The 17639-nt window shown below is 40.8% G+C and overlaps 1 protein-coding gene across 3 annotated transcripts in view; it reads left to right on the forward strand.

Annotated features, from left to right (window-relative positions):
- The first annotated feature begins 275 nt into the window (after positions 1-275).
- Positions 276-17639, forward strand: part of ZNF292 (zinc finger protein 292) — a 92177-nt gene continuing 74813 nt past the window's right edge. Inside the window, exons 1-3 of one of the 3 annotated variants that reach the window (XM_070633570.1) lie at positions 517-1263; positions 3316-3776; positions 3975-4171. In XM_070633570.1, coding sequence (XP_070489671.1) covers positions 4004-4171 — 168 coding nt within the window. In that variant the 5' untranslated portion in view covers positions 517-1263; positions 3316-3776; positions 3975-4003. Of the gene's footprint in view, positions 3777-3974; positions 4172-17639 lie in introns of those variants that run through there. The other 2 variants (XM_070633571.1, XM_070633573.1) reach the window with 2 other exon arrangements.

The following is a 17639-nucleotide window of genomic DNA, read 5'->3' on the forward strand; positions in this document are numbered from 1 at the left end:
ATTTGACTCCCTTAGCTGTTCCTCTCGAGGAAAATGTCTTCCTTGGAAAACTGTCATGTGTTTTTAACCAATTCCAATAGAGCTTCGACCCATGCTCCCTCTTTGTGTCTGTGGGCACAGCAGTGGTTCCCAGACTCTGGGGGACTTTCTACTGAACTGGACCCCAGACAGACTCCGGCTGCGAGATTCAGGAGGCGGCCTATCTGGGGGCCGGCCGCCCAGCCCCTTGGAAGAGAGCAGGTTGAGCCTGCGAGAACAGGCAGCAGTGCCCGCGTCGCGGCCTCCGCAGGACGGACTCGAGCATCCTCGCCCGCTCGGTTTCAGGAGGCCCGGAGCCCCGCTGCGCCCTGGAGAGCCTCCAGCGTCTCTCGGCCTGGAGGCCCGGGGCAGCCGCTGCTCCCGCGCCAGGAGCCACAGGCGCTCTGCCGGCTTGATGCGCAGCGCTGGGTGGAAAAGCGGACGCCGGGGCTGCGGCTGCTGGGCCTGGTTTTCGCTCGCGCGCAGGAGGCGGCAGCCCTGGACCGAGGGCGCGAGCACCCGCCCGGCTGCCGGGCGAGCGCTGTCGGGCCTCGGCCAAGTGGGGCTCTGCAGAGGGGCTTAGCGCAGCAGAGCGGAGCCAGCCTCAGCCCGCTTCCAGCCTTACGGACCTTCTTGGTGGCCAGGGCCCGGGGAGAGAGCCCGAGAAGGGAGGGCTCTCCGCGCCCTCCCGGCGTCGCGCTGATTCCCCGTGTGCTGGGGCCGGGGCCGGGGTCGGAGGGACCTGCTTGACCTCAGCCCTAAGCGATCCGTCATCTGCAAACGCCGCTCTCGGGGGTCCCTGGCGCCGGCCCCTGGCTCTGGTAGTAGACACAACCCAGCTCTCTTCCTGCCCCCAGGCCCTGCTGTTTCAAGAATTGTAGGGACAAAATGTGCACCAGCGTAATGCGGGCCGGGGCATCCCGGGGAAGTCGTGGAGGAGGCAGGAACGCGCCGCACGGATGCGGGCACGTCTGTCTCCTCCCCTAGGGTCTCCCCAGCTTTACTGATCGCAGGGGTGGGGTAGAGGTCTATTTCAGTCTCCCAGATTTACTCTGAAACCGAGTCTCTTGGGAGTGAAGGTCCATATGATTATATCAAGTCCATAGCAGTCACGCTGTGTCCAAAATGGGCACGGGCACTCACGGCGCAGCCACTGAATTCCCCAGAGACGCAGTCTCTCGGGCCTGGGGCTTATTCTTGTTTTCTCAATGGACCGGGCCTCCGAATTCCCCCAGGAATGTCTCAGTAAGTAGGGGTGTGTGTGTATGTGTGTGTGTGTGTGTGTGTGTGTGTGTGTGTGTGTGTGTAATGATTCCCATGAACAACTGTCAGTTTGGTATTTAAAGAACAAATGGACTTAGTACAATAAGTCATGCGTACTTGTTGATACACCTTTTCTATGGACAAGAATACTATTTCTGAGATCTCCAAGAAGAGATCGACCTGTCGAGGAATGCATTTCCAATTCTTCTCATTTAATTAAAAACCTGCACTGCTGTAGAGATTCAGTAGACGTTCTAGTTAGCAGCTTACTCAGACTACTTTGGTGTTCTGAGTTGAATCTACATGCATTTTACATAATAGGACATGCCATATTGTATGTATTGCCATTGCAGGTCACTTTTCTACAAAATGGTAAGCTTCCTCAAGGCAGGGATAGTTTTTATTCATCTTTGATTTTCCCAAACCAAGCAGTACCTGCACATAAGTACTCAATAAATGATTGTTAAATAATAACCTCACTCATTTCTGTAGGCTCTAAATCAGAGGAATGAAGGAATGGAGAGGTAGGGCTCAAAGATACCAAATAAAGTAAAGGACTTCGTTTCCATGCAGAGGGATATTTGCAAGACAGCAATAGTGCTCAGAATCAACTTGCTAATCAAGTCTCTTTGGTTTTAGGACTATCACAGGTAGGAGATGGGAATGACCTATATTCTGAGGCTATTTATTTTTTAAATTGATGTTTGGATATATTTATCTTTGGATATATTTTCCTTCCTTTTCTCCCTTCTTTCTTTCTTTCTATAGATTAGGTGTGGTGTAAGCTATTATACTTGAAGTAAAAATGTGCCTTACTTACCTTCCATACCTTATCTGTCCTTGGATTTATGGGTACTTTTGGCTAATCTCATATTTCGCGCTCTTTATGTTTTCACTGGCATCCTAAAATAACATAAATTGGAGAAAGCTGGTTTGGATATCTAAAATACTTTACTTGTGCAAATGAGCTGTGAATATGAAAATCCATTAGCTGCCTTGTTGCTTTTTCAGCTCTCAGTGATACTTTTATATCCTGGCTCCTTAGCCTTTGAATGCACACCCTGGCTTCTTCCATGAGCAAATATTTAACGAAGCTGTCTTGTTAATATATAATATCGCCACACATACGTTGCACTAATATTTTAGATGATACTGTTTTTCATAAGGTGTTCAGTTGTGCCCACTCACCTTATAAAATGGCACTAAAAAACATCACGACCACTGATGCATTACAGAACCTTCATTCTGGACAGCATACTATCTAGAACACTTTCTATTAATACTAGAAATCTCTTGAAGAGGAAGCAGGACACAATAGAAATTCTTTTTATTTTAAATGTACTAGAAAAATATACTTCACTTGGAATATGATAGTAAAAAGACTAGGTGCCTCATCATTGTTTCTGAATTTCTGCAGAAATTCTGCATTCAGTTGTAAGAAAGAAAAGCCTCTTGTCTAATTTTCTACTACTAACAAAATACTCATTTTATTCTGAAATTTAGGGTTAAGCACTTGAATTTTTGTAGTGCCTCTTCTGTTTTGTTCAAGTGCCAAGTATTCACTCCTTCCAGGTTGTAAACAAAACATGGTTCAGAATGCCAGCTCTCTTTGCAGCACTAGAAAAAACGCTGTTGAATTTATAATAATTCTCGATAACCCCGTTCTTTTATTTTAGCATCAATTTCCCCTCCTCCGTTGTGATTTTTAATGGAGTCCTTATTGCTGATTTTTTTTTTCTTGACCTACTTTCTTTTCAAGAGCTTTCACATATAGCGTGTTTTCAGTGATGGTGATTTCTGTAGCGTGTAGGAGAAAGAGTCTCAAATCACGGCGAAACAGATTGGTTGGCTATCACTGATTGTAGAACGTTTTCGTGGTTTAAAAATTATCTGGTTACAACGTCCACAATTTCATAGTCTGACATCTTTTAAGCTATGCTTTTCATGAGTTTGCCCCGTCCTCCAGACTGAGGATTTGAACCTCACTCTGCTTTGATCCAATTGTTATTTTTCTTTGTTGCCTCCACCCCCTAGAGATGGTGTTTCCAGGGGAGAGGCGGTCTCGGGGCTGAAGAGGAGGAGAGTCGAGCGGGACTAGATCTGGTACCTCAGGCGCTAGATCCCTCCTCCCCCGCCTGGTGAGAAGTCAGGAACAATTTTGACAGTTCATAGTTTGGCTTTGGCTCTCACGCTTGTGGTCCATGGGTGGGTTTTGCTTTCTCCCTGTTCCCCTGCCTCTGGCCTGCCTGCAGGCCGACCGCAAATGCAGCCATTGCCCCAGCCCCGCCAGCGCTCTCCCCGCTCCGTCCTTTTGGGGAACCCGGGCGGACGTCTGTAGACGACTTCGGGGACTGGGGAAAGTCACGCCGGGATCCGGACGTTCGAGAGGGCAGCCCCTCCCCAGGCTTGTCCCCGCTTGGCGGCGGCCACGTGACCGACCACAGGCCTCCGCCGGCCCGCCCCTCTCGGCCGCGGCTGCCCACTTCCCGCCCGGGGTAAGTAAGCCGCGGTTTTCCGCCCCGCCCGGACCCCGCCCTCCTCCTTTCCCCTGCCCTGCACTTCCCTCGGGCTCCCTCGCGCCACTCGGCCCGCCCCCATCCTCCCCGCCGGCCCTTTGTACGTGCTCGGCGGCGTGCGAGCGCGCCCGGCACGTGACCCCGCCGAACGTGGCATTGTGTTATCACGTGACCCAGGTGCGTACGCGACGGAGCGGGGTGTGAAGATGGCGGACGAAGAGGCCGAGCAGGAGAGGTTGAGTGGCGGCGGAGGCGGCTGCGTCGCGGAGCTGCAGCGCCTGGGCGAGCGGCTCCAGGAGCTGGAGCGCCAGCTGCGGGAGAGCCGGGGACCGGCCGTGGACGCGGCCACGGAGTACTGTCAGCAGCTGTGCCAGGTGAGGGCGCCGCGGGTCCCCTCCCCCTTTCCCCCAGCCGGAGGGGAAGAGGGCGAGCGAGCGCCTGGCGGCCGAGCGGTGGTCGGCGCCGCCTTGGCATCGTCGGCGCCGCCGCCCGGGCGGGAGCGGGGAGGCCGCGGAGGGCGCCTTTGTGTGGCTGCCGCTGTGGCGGTTGTTGTCGGCAGCTCCCGGCTGGGGGAAGGGAGTTGTGGTCTGGGCGGAAAATCCCCCCTCCCCTTCCCTTCCCCGAAGTCGGGACGGCGCGGCCCCCCAGGCGGAGTAGATGCTGACGGCGAGGACGGAGCCCTCTCCGCCGCAGGGAGCGGGTGAGGGGGAATGGAGGCCAGGCCCCCTTCTTCCTCCTCCTCTTATTGTGCACCGGGATTACCGCGCCCCCCGCCTCTGCGCCCGTTTCCCACTCCGACGGGCCTCCGCCCCCAGTGGGTTGATTCCTTCGCCTCCCCCTGCTTTCATCCGTCCCGCCCCCGGCCCCGTCCTCGCTGTCTCCGGGCCTTTGTTGTTCGAGTTTCGCCTTAGGACTGAAGGGGCCTTTGTTGATGTTCTGAGGAGCAGTCCCCGCCGACCCCTTCTAGCTGGGCGAGACGTTCCGGAGTTGGGGGCGCCGAGGTTGTCCCTTCCTGCCTTGTTTGCTTGGTGCAGCACTTCGATGGTAAAGGTTGCTCTCCTCGCTGGAGAGGAGCTGCCCTTGTCTGTGTATCCTAGGGTCGAATAGACGGCCCCTTGGGGCGGCTTTTCCAGTCCAGTTCTCTTTTGCTTTCACCCTTCGAGGAGTACGATTTCCTCTGCCTTTCCTCCCCCCGTCGTCCTACCCCGTTACTTGGAGCCTTCCCTCTTTGGCCTCCTGGTGGAACGGAGAGGACTGAGCTTCCTGTGGACCTGTGCTCAGGTCAGTTTCAGACCTGTGCTTCCTTTTCTTGCACAAGGACATTGCTTTCTAGTAACTGCGTTCTAACCTGGGTTTGGCATATTAACAATCCCGTTTGCTTGATAGAAGTCGGAGAATTTGGGTCTACATTTGGACTTGATTACAAACCTTCCAGTTACGTTTGAAATTTCAAGGTGCTACTGCTGGCTGTGGTGAAGATTTGGGTTAGATTGTCTTCTTGAGGAGGAAAAAGACACAATTTATACACGTCACATTTAGAGTTACCTTGTATCAATGTAGAGAAGTTGTTTTGGAAACATTGAATTTAAGGTCGAACAATGGTGGACCATTTTAGCATTTGAGAGTAGTTTACATTTTAACTTAATGTTAGCCTCCAAGTTCTGAAATCTTTCCTTTATAAGATTAGGGATACTTGATCCCATACAAGAATTTCTCCATTGCTGTATGCACATTATTGTCACTAATTATTTGGTGGTCCTGCATTATCTTAAAAAAAAAAAAAACCGCTGTGGGATCAAGTGGTGACTTGTCTAGGAGTATACGCAATGTGAAAGATACTCAAGGTAACAGGTCTGTTGAATACCTGTGACAAATTTAGAGATTCTGTCATTCCTTTGAATGCTAGTTTTAAAGAATTGTTGAATTTGCCAGTTTCACTACCCTGGCAGTACACACACAGTCTTAATTGGTCTTTCAGATATAAAGATTTATTTTAGAAATAAAAAAATAGTTCAATAAGATACCATAAAAGGAAGTCTTTCATTTATAGGTAAAGTCAGCTTTTTAATCAGTGAAAAGTATTAAAGTCTAGCTTTGCTGAAAGACGTTTTTCAGATAACACTGTCCTTTGATGGGTTTAATGCTAATTACTGTAAATACTCTTGGCCAGCAATATTTATAAGCAGGATTAATAATTCTGGAAAAATGGAATCTCATGCAGTTTGGCTTTTTTGAGGCTGTGAAACATCATAAAGTTATCACTTTAAAAATATTTTTAATGGATGAAACAGCACTATTTTTTTATCAGTATGAAAGTAATTTCCTGTGTTAGTTTTAAGTGATTAGTCTTAGAACACGTAGATTGTTTTCAGTGACCAGTGCTACATGAAACAGTAATAAAACAAATGCTGGGTTTGTGGATTTCAAAAATAATGAAATATTTCATGCACTGAAATCCGACAATAATTTCAGTACATTTAAAAGTGATCTCCGTTATTTGAACAGGTACAGAGTGTCTCTCATGTTTGATCCCCTCTAGAATATTTTCTCTTTTTTAAAAGTAACCTATTTGTTTTAGTGATCTTGTCAAATGGGGGGTAACTTGAAACATAATTGTTTCTTTAAAATTGTATCCTAGCCACTTCCTACTTAACGTTCTGATACGTGTTGAGCAAAGGAGTGGTTAACAATTATACAATTTATTGGAGCAATCTAACAACAGTGCTAGAAATACTAGGAGCTAGAAATTGTCTTGGTTTCTAACCTCGAGATGATTATTTAACTTTTTCTATCTAAGCATTTCCTGTGAACCTGGGATATTCACATGCTTGAAGAAGGCAAAAATGAATAAACATTTCTCAGAGTTAGTGGGCCTCAGAGTTAGTATTCCATAGTGTTGATGCTTAGTGCTTGTGTAATCTTCGTTGTTGCATTTATTTTTACAAATGAATTAGTTTATATTCTGAATTTTTACATCAGCAAAGAGTGAGTCTCTGGAGAATCTAGTGAAACCTACAAAAAAAGAAGTTGCTTAGTCGTCCTAGTTTATAGATTTTCTTTCTTTTTGAATGAGATAGGATAGTAACAGATTTCTTGAGTTCTGAGAAATAAAATAGAAATGAAAGACAGTAAGTTTTTCTTATTGTAAACAGTATTGTTTTGTTTCCTGGAAGCATGCCCCACTTTAACTTATTTGTGTGAACATTTGCTTACAGCTTAAGTGGGAGGAGGGGAAGGTGGTAGAGGATGGGCATATGGGAGTGCCTGTCAAAAATCTTAATTTCCTTACATCTTTACAAGCTAGCTTTAATCTGGATAATGTAGTCAGTTTACTAATTTTCTTAAAATCAATTTAGAATAAGAAAATAGGATTACCAGAAATAATTTCTTGTGTTTGTTTCAAGATCATTACCATATATAAAAAATTGATTATAATTGGAACTTTTTGGACTGTTTATTGTATTAGACTGGGCCAGTATTCACTCACTCATTCAGCATTGTTATTGAATACCTACACTATGGGCCAGGTGACCATGACCATGGTCCCTGGCTTCAGGGAGCTTACAGTCTCTGGAGGAAGGTAGACAAATAATAGTAGTAAACTGTGGTTTGTGTCTTTTATTTCTGAAGTGAGTGCGGTACAATGGAAGTTATTTATTTGGGAATTTAAACAGAAGTATTCCAACAGAAGAAATGTTCCAAAAGGATTTTAAAATATTCATTCATTTAAAACATTAAGCCACTGTAGTAGTTGGAGAATGATTTGTTGGGGCATGATGTTTGTTGACAGCATTATATGTTGGGCTGGATGACTGGCTGAGTTGGGACTGTTAATGGTCACTTATCTTCTGGTGGCCAGTAATTGTTTATAAAAGTTGGGTTGTAGTTTTCGAAATATGTGTGTATATCGTACATATACACACTTGCTTCATACTCTAGTTCATATAAGCCGTACTTCTTAACTGGGCATAGTACTTTCTCCCCCTGCATTTCTCTCTTTGAGGGTATTTGGAAATATGTAGGGTTTGTTGTTTGGTCATTGCAATGACTGAGGATGTGATACCGGCATTTAGTGTCCATAGGCCATCTATGCTAAATTTTCTGAAGTGATCCGAACAGTCCTTACCCCCATTGTTATTTATCCCTCTGCCTAAAGACGCACAGTGCCCTTTTGAGAAGCACTGAACAGAATGAAAAAGAATATATTGTTTTTTTTAGTGATTATGTTCTTTTCATGTTAAGATAATAGTATTTTAAGAAATGTAGTTAATTTGGAACAGGTCCAGGTAAATGCTCTTCAACCATATTTACATTCACACTGAGCTTGAGAGGTCAAAAAAAATTCTACTTCCTTAGCAGATACTACAAGCAATTCCTAAAACAATTCACTTTTACTAGGTTAAAGAGGGTAGCAAATCCACCATACTTAATTGTCCTGATTAAAGCAGAGATTTGACCTTCTGATGTAATTGAAATTCTGTACTTTTAAGAAAGCATTTAATGCAGGGATTAGGTTTAGATGTTAGCAGGGGTTATAAGATACAGGAGACTCTAGTTGGATATAAACTAATAAGGTAAGCTTTTAAATATCACTTCAGGATGACAGTTGAAGAGATGTCAAAAGACGCTATCATTAACAAATTTGCTTTATTTTTTATTCTCTATTTTTTAAATAGAAAATGTAGTACATTGAAATGGTTTTAAAGAATTCTAACACTGAGAAAGGACGTATAATGAAAACTTGATCTTTTTCCTACCCTGACCTCCACTCACCTCCCACAAAGTTCCCTAATAGTTTTTTATGCATCTTTCCAAAAATACTGTTTGCTCTTTTTTTTTTTTTTAAAGTTAAAGGTGAGGACATGTTCTACACTGCATCTTGCTTTTTACACGAAAAAATGAATCTTTAAGATAATTCCATAGCTACCAATGCAAATCTATGGCTTTCTGTTTTAAACTGTATAATAATTCCAGTCTCTGGCTGTCTAATCACTTAATTATTCATGGCCATTTAGGCGAATAAGTTAATCTTATATATAGTAATTTCTATAAAGAGTTCAAAGTAGGTAGTAAGCACTTTCAGGCTGGGTTATCAGACAAAGCTTTACGGAAGAGGTAGGATTTGAGCTAGACATCAGTACTTTTACTAACTATTGTTAGTGCCTGATTGGTATAAGAAACAAAAATCAAATTAAAACTGTTAGGAAAGCTGCTGAGTGTTTAAATTATGTAGTTATAATATTTCTTTGTATATTTTTGTTTCATGTATTTGGTACAGATTGATTTCTTTTGTTTATCTGCATGTTTTGCTTAGCTTTAATTATAGTGGCAAGAATTTTGAAAATGCTTAAACATTTTCCTTAAAAATACTGGACCCTTTTTTAATTATTAGAGGATATCTTAAGTTAATTTGTAGGACACTTCAAATCAGAAGAAAAGATTGCTTGCTTGTTAATTAGTGATAATTACTTTAGGTATTGAGGGAGTAATAAGTCATTTAAACTTTAAAAGTTTAGGTAATGCTCAAGGGAAGTAATTTTTTAAATGTTCATAATTAGTATGATTGCTTGCTGGAGATACTAAATTCCACTTTCCAGAATAAGCTTATACCAATTTAAGCAGAAAAAACTTTACCAAATTTTGCTTGCTTCCTTCTTGGCACTTCTTGGTCTTAAATTAGAATGGGGCAAGAGAAGGTGTATTCTGCAGTTGCCCTTCATAATACTTTATATGACTCACCTGCAAAACCAAGGATTTTTGAAAAATATGTGTTGTTCACTATATGAAACTGCTGCTGTACTTATTTTCCTTGAGATTCTGTCAGAGTTGAGAAATGACCTTATTTTTCCCAACTCCCTCACATAGATCCAGTTCATAAAATTAACTAATCAATATGTGAGTAGCCTCATTTATAAAATGGAAAGTTTGCTTTTCATTAATGTGTTTGTCACATACCTCATGTAACTTTTAATTATGTATTGCCTTCCACGAGGGCCTCTTGATTCATCATTCCTCTTTTGGCATTGAGAGTTGCACAGTGCACCTCAGAAGAAAAATGTTACCTTTTTCCCCCTTTACCTTATAAAATTTAATGATCTCTAAGTATATATATTTAGCCAAGATGACTTGTTAAAATTCAATTATGTATATCTTAATTTATTTTAATCAGATATTTAAATTCTTGTGTGAGAGCACTAGGGGGCTATGGAGAATTATGGAATGGATCTCTGCCTTCAAAGAGCTTACAAAATCTGGTTCATATATTAGTAGTGAAGCAGCAATATTTGATAGTAAAGTAATGTAGTGATAAATACAATAAGTGGAGTGTAAACTAAGAGAACTAGAGCATTTTGAAATTATTTAATTTAGCTAACAATTGAGCAAGAAAGGAAAGCACTATTTACATTGGATCTTGAGTGAAATTGGTTAATCAAAGAGAAGTGGGAAGGGTGGGAATAAATGCTCAGAGGAATGGAACAGCTATTCAAACTGGCATCTTGGAGAAAAGTGTCATGAGTTGGGATGAAAAATAGAATAGAAAAAGTAGATAGAACCAGACTAAGGGTTTAGGATCCAAACCAAGGAATTTTAATTAATTTTGTAAGTGTAGATAGTATATGGTTACACTGACTAAAGACTCACCCTTCCAAGTTTGGGGCATTGAATAAAATTAAGTTTAAAATGTTACACCCTTTGGTTTTGCTTGATGTATCCTGTATCAGTTATTGCTGTGTAACAAAACTACCCCCAAACTTTGTGGCTTTAAAAGAACGGCCATTTTTATTACTGTTCTCAAGTCTGTGGGTCTCTTGGATGGTTCCAGTAGTTGTCTGGTGCTGGATGGTCCCAGATACTCTCACTCATATGTTTTGTGGTTGTCAGGTGGGTTGGTTGAGGGGCTCAGTTAGGTTGGCTCATCTCTGCTCCACTCTTATCCTCTAATAAGGTGGCCTGGATTTTTTTACATGGCAGCAGGAGAGCAAGTCCTGTTGCACAGCTGCTTTTCAAAGTTCCATTTGTGTCACGTTCACCAGTGTCCTGTTGGCTACAGCAAGTAGTCAAACTCAGCCTCTTCGTGGGTACAGGGAGATGTGGTTCTTTAGGGACCGTTTCTGTAGCATTCTACCACATATCCCATTTCTCTTTATTCTCCACTGCAATTCCAGGCACTTTTGTAGGTCAAATTTGTTTGTCCTCTCTATAGCCTTGCCTCTCTGCTTTCTTTTTTGTCACTCTTATTCTGTAATCAAAGGACATCTGAGTGCCCGTTTTCTCGTAGCTTGGCAAAAGGTATTTCCATTCCTGCATTCGAATCTCAGTCTCTAAATGGAAGAAGGGCATCCCACTCCATGACTGTAACTTTGGAAAATCTGTAGAACAACCTCTTTATTTACTGTGGTCTTTTATATGAATATTAAACCTGGTGTGAATTTGATGTTTTGTGCTGTCTCTATCTTATACAGTCTAATAATAGCATCCTAGTTCTTGTCCTAATCTTTATAGCCTTCTTTTTTCTTAACTGATGAACTTGCTTTTAACCTTGCTTTCAATTTGTAAAATTCCCCAGCGTCCAGCTTTTATCCTTCTACCTCAGTGGAGGTCCAATACTTGTAACAGTGTACCTCAAATTTGAGTTAGCAGAAATCCAGGAGAATGAGTTTATAGATCTTTGAGTTATGAGTTTTTGACCTTAGCTCATAGTAAGATGCAACTTTTTTACTTCACTACTTAGTTGTCACACTGAAACAAAATTATCGCAAAACAATACTTACGCTTATTGTGTGATGCATTCTATTTTCATTTATTATTATTATTATTATTATTTATATTTATTTATTTTTTTCGGAGGTAGATTAGACCTGAGCTAACTGCTGCCAATCTGCCTCTTTCTGCTGTAGAAGACTGGCCCTGAGCTCACATCCATGCCCATCTTCCTCTACTTTATATGTGGGATGCCTACCACAGCATGGCTTTTGCCAAGTGGTGCCATGTCCGCATCGGGATCCGAACTGGCAAACCCCGGGCCGTGGAGAAGCGGAATGTGTGAACTTAACCGCTGCGCCACCGGGCCAGCCCCTTTTTATTATTTTTAAAAGCTCCTCTTGATGTTATGGTCCACTAATAAGTCATATACAACAGTTGGAAAAACACTACTTTTAAGGGATCACTGGGCTCAATTTAGTAGTAAGCACAAAGGCAGACAGTCCTGAGTTATAAGGTGGTGTTCTAGTCTAGTTGATTCAGAATATCCTTACATTTTATTTAGGAGGAGCATCAGAATTAAAATACAGTTTTAAATTTTTTACAGTGAATGCTAGAAACTCAGGATTATGTCCAGCAAACCCAATTTGAGAAATACTGGTGCATAGGATAAAATCCAAGTTTAATCTTGGGCCCAGTGCTCTTCTGCTCTATTGTTTACCTTTTTTCATCCTTTCACTGTTCACCAGGAATTTTCTGCTTCATCTAAATTGGTCTGTTTATTCCTCACAAGTGCACCTGTTCATTTTACTACGTTTGTGACTTTGCTTAGAGGAGCCCTGTTCTGTAGTGGAAAGCCAAATGGCTTTAAGTTCAATTCTGAGCTCCCCTAAATTTGGACAATATAATGTAGCTCATGCTTTCTTGGTCTGAAAAAATAAGGCTGGGGTGAGGGTGAAGCTTGGAGTTAGAGGCTAGATCAGGCAGATTGAAGAGGAAGAGAATTAATGTTCAAAACAGGCGCTGTTAGATGCTTTATAACAATGACTGGTTTAATGTGAAGACCTGTGAGATCATAGGATTAAAAACCATTTAGTCTGTTTAAGTGTCTCAGTTTATCCAAATTGCCTCCTAGGACCTCATCATCACTATATAATACTTGTTCAGTATAACACTGAATCATCAGAAAATGTTAAGTTTTATTAGGCATTTGTTTAGGAAGACTGAGATATATGGTTAAATGGCTAAAATGAAGCAGTTCTTTAAAAAATGAAATTCAAATATCTGGATAACGTATTTATGTGGAACTTTTGACATCCTTATTGATGCCTGACATAGATGATTTTATGTATTAGCTTCATGACTACTAGATACAGGTTTTATATTTAGAAAGAGGCAATCTAAATTTAAAAGTAGTAATTAATAATTGACTTGATCCTCATTCCAATCAGTTTTCTTGGGGTGTTAGAAAGCTATCATATGAAATATTTAAATTAGGTCCTGTAGTTGATTTACCAAAGTTAATTGAAGCAGATATTTGCGATTTTTGAGAGAAAATTATTTCCAGTAAATAGGGATGATTTTGCTACTTCTTTTAGATGAGCCATTATCAAAAACAGGCATTTACAATTTTCATTTACTCAAATAGCTTACGTTTTTGTATTTTGTGTATAAACATGTACACATTCTTGATCTGTCCCTAAGTTTTGCAAATATGATCAATCTCAGGCAACATAAAAAACTTGGAACATCATTATCCATTTAACTCAGAATCATTTACCTTTTTGTCAATTTATATTCTGAAAAATACAAATTATTTTTAATTTTTGAAGAAAACTTTCACAGGATTACATGATTTCAAAAGAAATATGTATTTATAAAGCTTAATAAAATACCTATTAAAATTGATACTTAAGTAGTTTGAATCTGGTGACTTACTGTGACTTACCCAATCCATATTTGTATAACTTTATTTTAAATTTCTATTAGGGAAATTGCCTAAAATGGGATACTGCACATAACATAACAAACATTGATAAAATTTATGTCCTCAAATTGATCATGAAGTTCATCATGATGAAGATATTTTATAGAAAACATTTCTGAATGCTTGTGTGATAACTACTGCTTATGTAGTAATTAAGAATGAACCCAGGCCTGGCCCCATGGCCAAGTGGTTAAGTTCACATGGTCCGCTTTGGTGGCCCAAAGTTTCACTGGTTTGCATCCTGGGCGTAGACCTAGCGTCGCTCATCAAGCCATGCTGAGGTGGTGTCCCACATAGCACAACTAGAAGGACTTACAACTAGAATAAACAACTATGTACTGGGGGGTTTTGGGGAGAAGGAAAAAGAAAAAAAGAGGAAGATTGGCAATAGATGTTAGCTCAGGGCCAACCTTTAAAAAAAAAAAAGACGTAATCCTAGCATGTAAAACTGAGTATGTTGGTGAGAAATGAGTGGGACTTAGTATATTTAATATTATGACCTATTTGTAAACTATTTCTGAAAAGGTGACCTGATGTTGCAAGTGCAGCCTAAAGAGAAATTATTTTTAACATCAAAAGACCTTTGAGGATTTACGGATCTTGAATGAAAACATTTGTGGTGTTTGATCCACTCACCCCCCCCCCCCCCAAAGAATCTTCTTTTAAAGACACTCTAGATTCTGTCTTTCATATATACTTTGCTTGACAGCCCATTAGATTCTATGAATTAAAGTCTTGGGATTCTAAGGACACTGGTTTTAATTTCCACAACATTGTTTATTGTGACCCTTGGCATGCCACTTAGAACTTTTTTTTTGTTTCTTTATGCTTGAAATGGAGATGATACAGATCTTTGTTGTTGTTATAAGAATCGATCAAACGCATAACTATTTTAAATGATCTTTGAAATATAAAGTAACATTTTCATTTGTACTTAAAGACTACTTTGGAAACATCTTTGATGTTTTATGTGTATTATAACCTGGCGTAATTTTAGAACATTAATAATGCTATCATTTTCAAGTTACTTATTATCATCACTTCGAAAAATAACATTAGATTACTGATTTACCAGCTTGTTTGAAGCATACATTTTAGAGAAGGCAGGATTAGATTTTTGCAGCGATTTGTAAAAGATCCTTTTGTTTTGGGGGGGGGGGGTGTTGTGCAGATTATTTGATGTGTGTGAATGTGCCAGGAGAAGATTACTGGCTTTACAGCTGAAACCCTTCCTTTGTCAAAATTTTCAACCTGGGATTTGAGAGCCTGGGGATGAGAGAAGGTAGTATTACATAGTAACTAAAAGTACAGATTCTGAACTGTGATTTGAATTCCAACTCCATTGCTTGCTGTGGGACTTCTGCCTTGCTTTTGCGTCTGTGTCCTCATCTGTAGACTGGAGGTGGTAATATCTGCCTTAAAGCTGTCATGATTAAGGCATAATGCTTGCCGAGCACTTTGCTTATTATGATTCTGGAAGTACACAGTAAATGTTAGCTATTAATACATTTAAGAGGACTAAATCTGAAATTTTTCCTCATAAAAGAACAATAGTGTTTACATAGTAAAAATGCTCTTGAGTTTCTTGTCATCTAGATAGTGGTTTTCAAACTTAAAAGAAAAATTAGAGGAGCTCCCTTTTTCGCCCAAAGTCTTGCTTGGTGTCTTGATGTCTACAACAGTGAAGTTGCTTTTGCAGAATAGTTGGGCAAGTCTAATCTAGAATATAACAGTACCATTGCCAGAGGGGGTAAAGGCAGTTCAAGCGTAGTTCTCTTCTGGCATTATTTTCTTCTTAAACAGGTGTTTTTCTTCATTCTACTGCTTCCTTCTGTGTAGTCTCCCCAAAATAATGAGTATTCTTGTCTTAGAGACATAACGAAGCCATCACTGAAGACTTTAACATATTTTATTTAATTTTTAAAGACTTTTAATTGTGCTGCTTATTCTTGTCTTATATACTAAAGGACATTAAATAAACTCATTTTTTGGCACTATGATTTAAAATAAATTTTTCTCTGGAAGTCTGGGACTGACCTGTATATAGTATGAATAGAGGAATTGTACCTCATCAGAGGAACAATAAATAATTAAATAATAGTGAAACTTAGGCACAAACAGTTCCACAAATATACTCAGTACTTAATGTTTAATTTTTCTAGACATTTACTGAGAAGACCTAGGCCATCTTACGCATTCCCCCCAAACTTCTTCATCTCATGTTTTCTCTGGATCTTTCATTTTCTTCCTTGGGTTTCCAAAGAAGTGGCAGTTCTCTGGAAAGTAGATTTTTTTTCATCTGTGCACTTGATCCCCACCCTCTCAGAGAACCTTTCCACTTTTCCTGTGTCTTCATTTTTCTTTCCGTTATTCCTGTCCTTTAGTTTATAGTTATGTGTCTTTCTCATTTTTTTGCTTCATTGGTCATCTCTTCAGTTTTCTCCCTTTTCTCTAACTGCTTTTCTCCACATGAGACTTCTCTTGTCCTGAAAAAGGTTTTCTTTAACTCTTGTTTTCCAATCTTTATTGCCTGACTTCTTGGAAAGGTACCATATTTATTGACTTTATTTCTTACCTTCCACTGTGGTTTGGATTCTGCCCCTGACCACACTAAAGAAAATGTTCTTTTAAAGGTCACTTTCTTGGCATATCTATAATACTTTATTAACTGTAGACCCGAGTACCAATCCAGCAGCTCAGACCGGTTCATGTGCCTGCACATTGTTTTTAAGAAAACTTAATTGTCAGCATTTTAAAAATTGTAAGTTTCGTCTTGAAATAAGAATGTTTGGCTTCTCTTGGAAAATCAGAGGATCTGGGAGTACTGGACTCATTCATGGCTACAGGCTGAAGTGGCTACCTGCTCAGCCCCTCTTGGCATTTTTAAATGTTTCTTACCCCATCTTAAGTTCAACTCCTTTCAATTTATTTACACTACTCTCCTGATTCTCCTACCTTTGTGACTGCTCCTTAGTCATCTTCACTGACTCTTCTTTTCTCCTACTGGAAGTGCGCAGTAATTATTAGTTAGTATTAATATAAATAAGAAGTCTAGATCCGAAATTTCAGAGTTTTTTTTGATGGCATTTCCTCAGTGTTCTTTTCTGCCTTTCACTCTTCATTAGTGGTCCTCAGCCATTTCCCCTGCCTCATTTCACATCTGAGACAGGACTCTCATCAGAAAGTGTCTCATGATGCCCTGGTTGATAATCCATGCTTTGCATACTGATCGTCAGCAGTCATTCACTGTAGCAGCATCCCCTGTCACACTCTGGGTAGAACTTCCAGGTGTCCATTTTTTCAGACTTGTACCACGCTTCTTAGCTCTTGGCTCCTATTTCTAACCACCTGAAAAACTCTTCCTTATAGATGTCTAGTAGGTACTTCTAACTAAACATTTCTGAAATTGAACTCAACCACTCTCTTTTCCACTCCTCCCCCGAAAGAAAACCTGTTGGTGGCATTCCTCCCTTCCCCTCTATCTTAGGTTTTGAAACTTTGAGTCATTTTTTGCTCCTGCTTCTTTCACCTCCACAGCCCAGCCACCAAGTTCTGTCAATTTTATTCATGTACTGTTTCCTGTATCCTTATCTGGTTAGATCTGATATGTTATTAGTGGCCACTTAGCTTCTTTCCAATGAGAAAATTGAACAAAGATTTTTTATTTGTGATGGTGCTTTTCTGTCCTCCATTCTTTTTTCTTCCAATCAGTCCTCTTCTGTATTGTCATAGAGATTATCAGTTATCTTTTCAAAGCATGGATGTCGTATTCCTCCCTTAAAGGCTTAAAGTACAGTGTTGAGTCGTTCAGATTCTGGGTTGGGCACCATGAGCTGAAATCCCAGCTCTACCATTTACTCTAGCTATGGCTCAGTTTCTTAACCTATTAAATGAGGATGATCATACCTACTTCATAGGGTTGTGGGGATTAAATGAGGCATCAGCACAGCACCCATTACATTAGTAAGCACCCATTACATTAGTAAGCACCATATAAAAGGCTATTTCATGAAAAATAAAATTGAAGCTCACTAGCCTTACATTCAAGGACTTTCATGACCTGGCTTGCTCCCAGCGTGCCAGCCTGGCTGATTGACAGCCATCTCTCTTAGTTGTTTGTAGCCTTAAAGTTTTATAGTCTGTTCTTATTACTG

This window comes from Equus przewalskii, chromosome 9 (assembly GCF_037783145.1).
Source record: "Equus przewalskii isolate Varuska chromosome 9, EquPr2, whole genome shotgun sequence".
Lineage (NCBI taxonomy): Eukaryota > Metazoa > Chordata > Mammalia > Perissodactyla > Equidae > Equus > Equus przewalskii.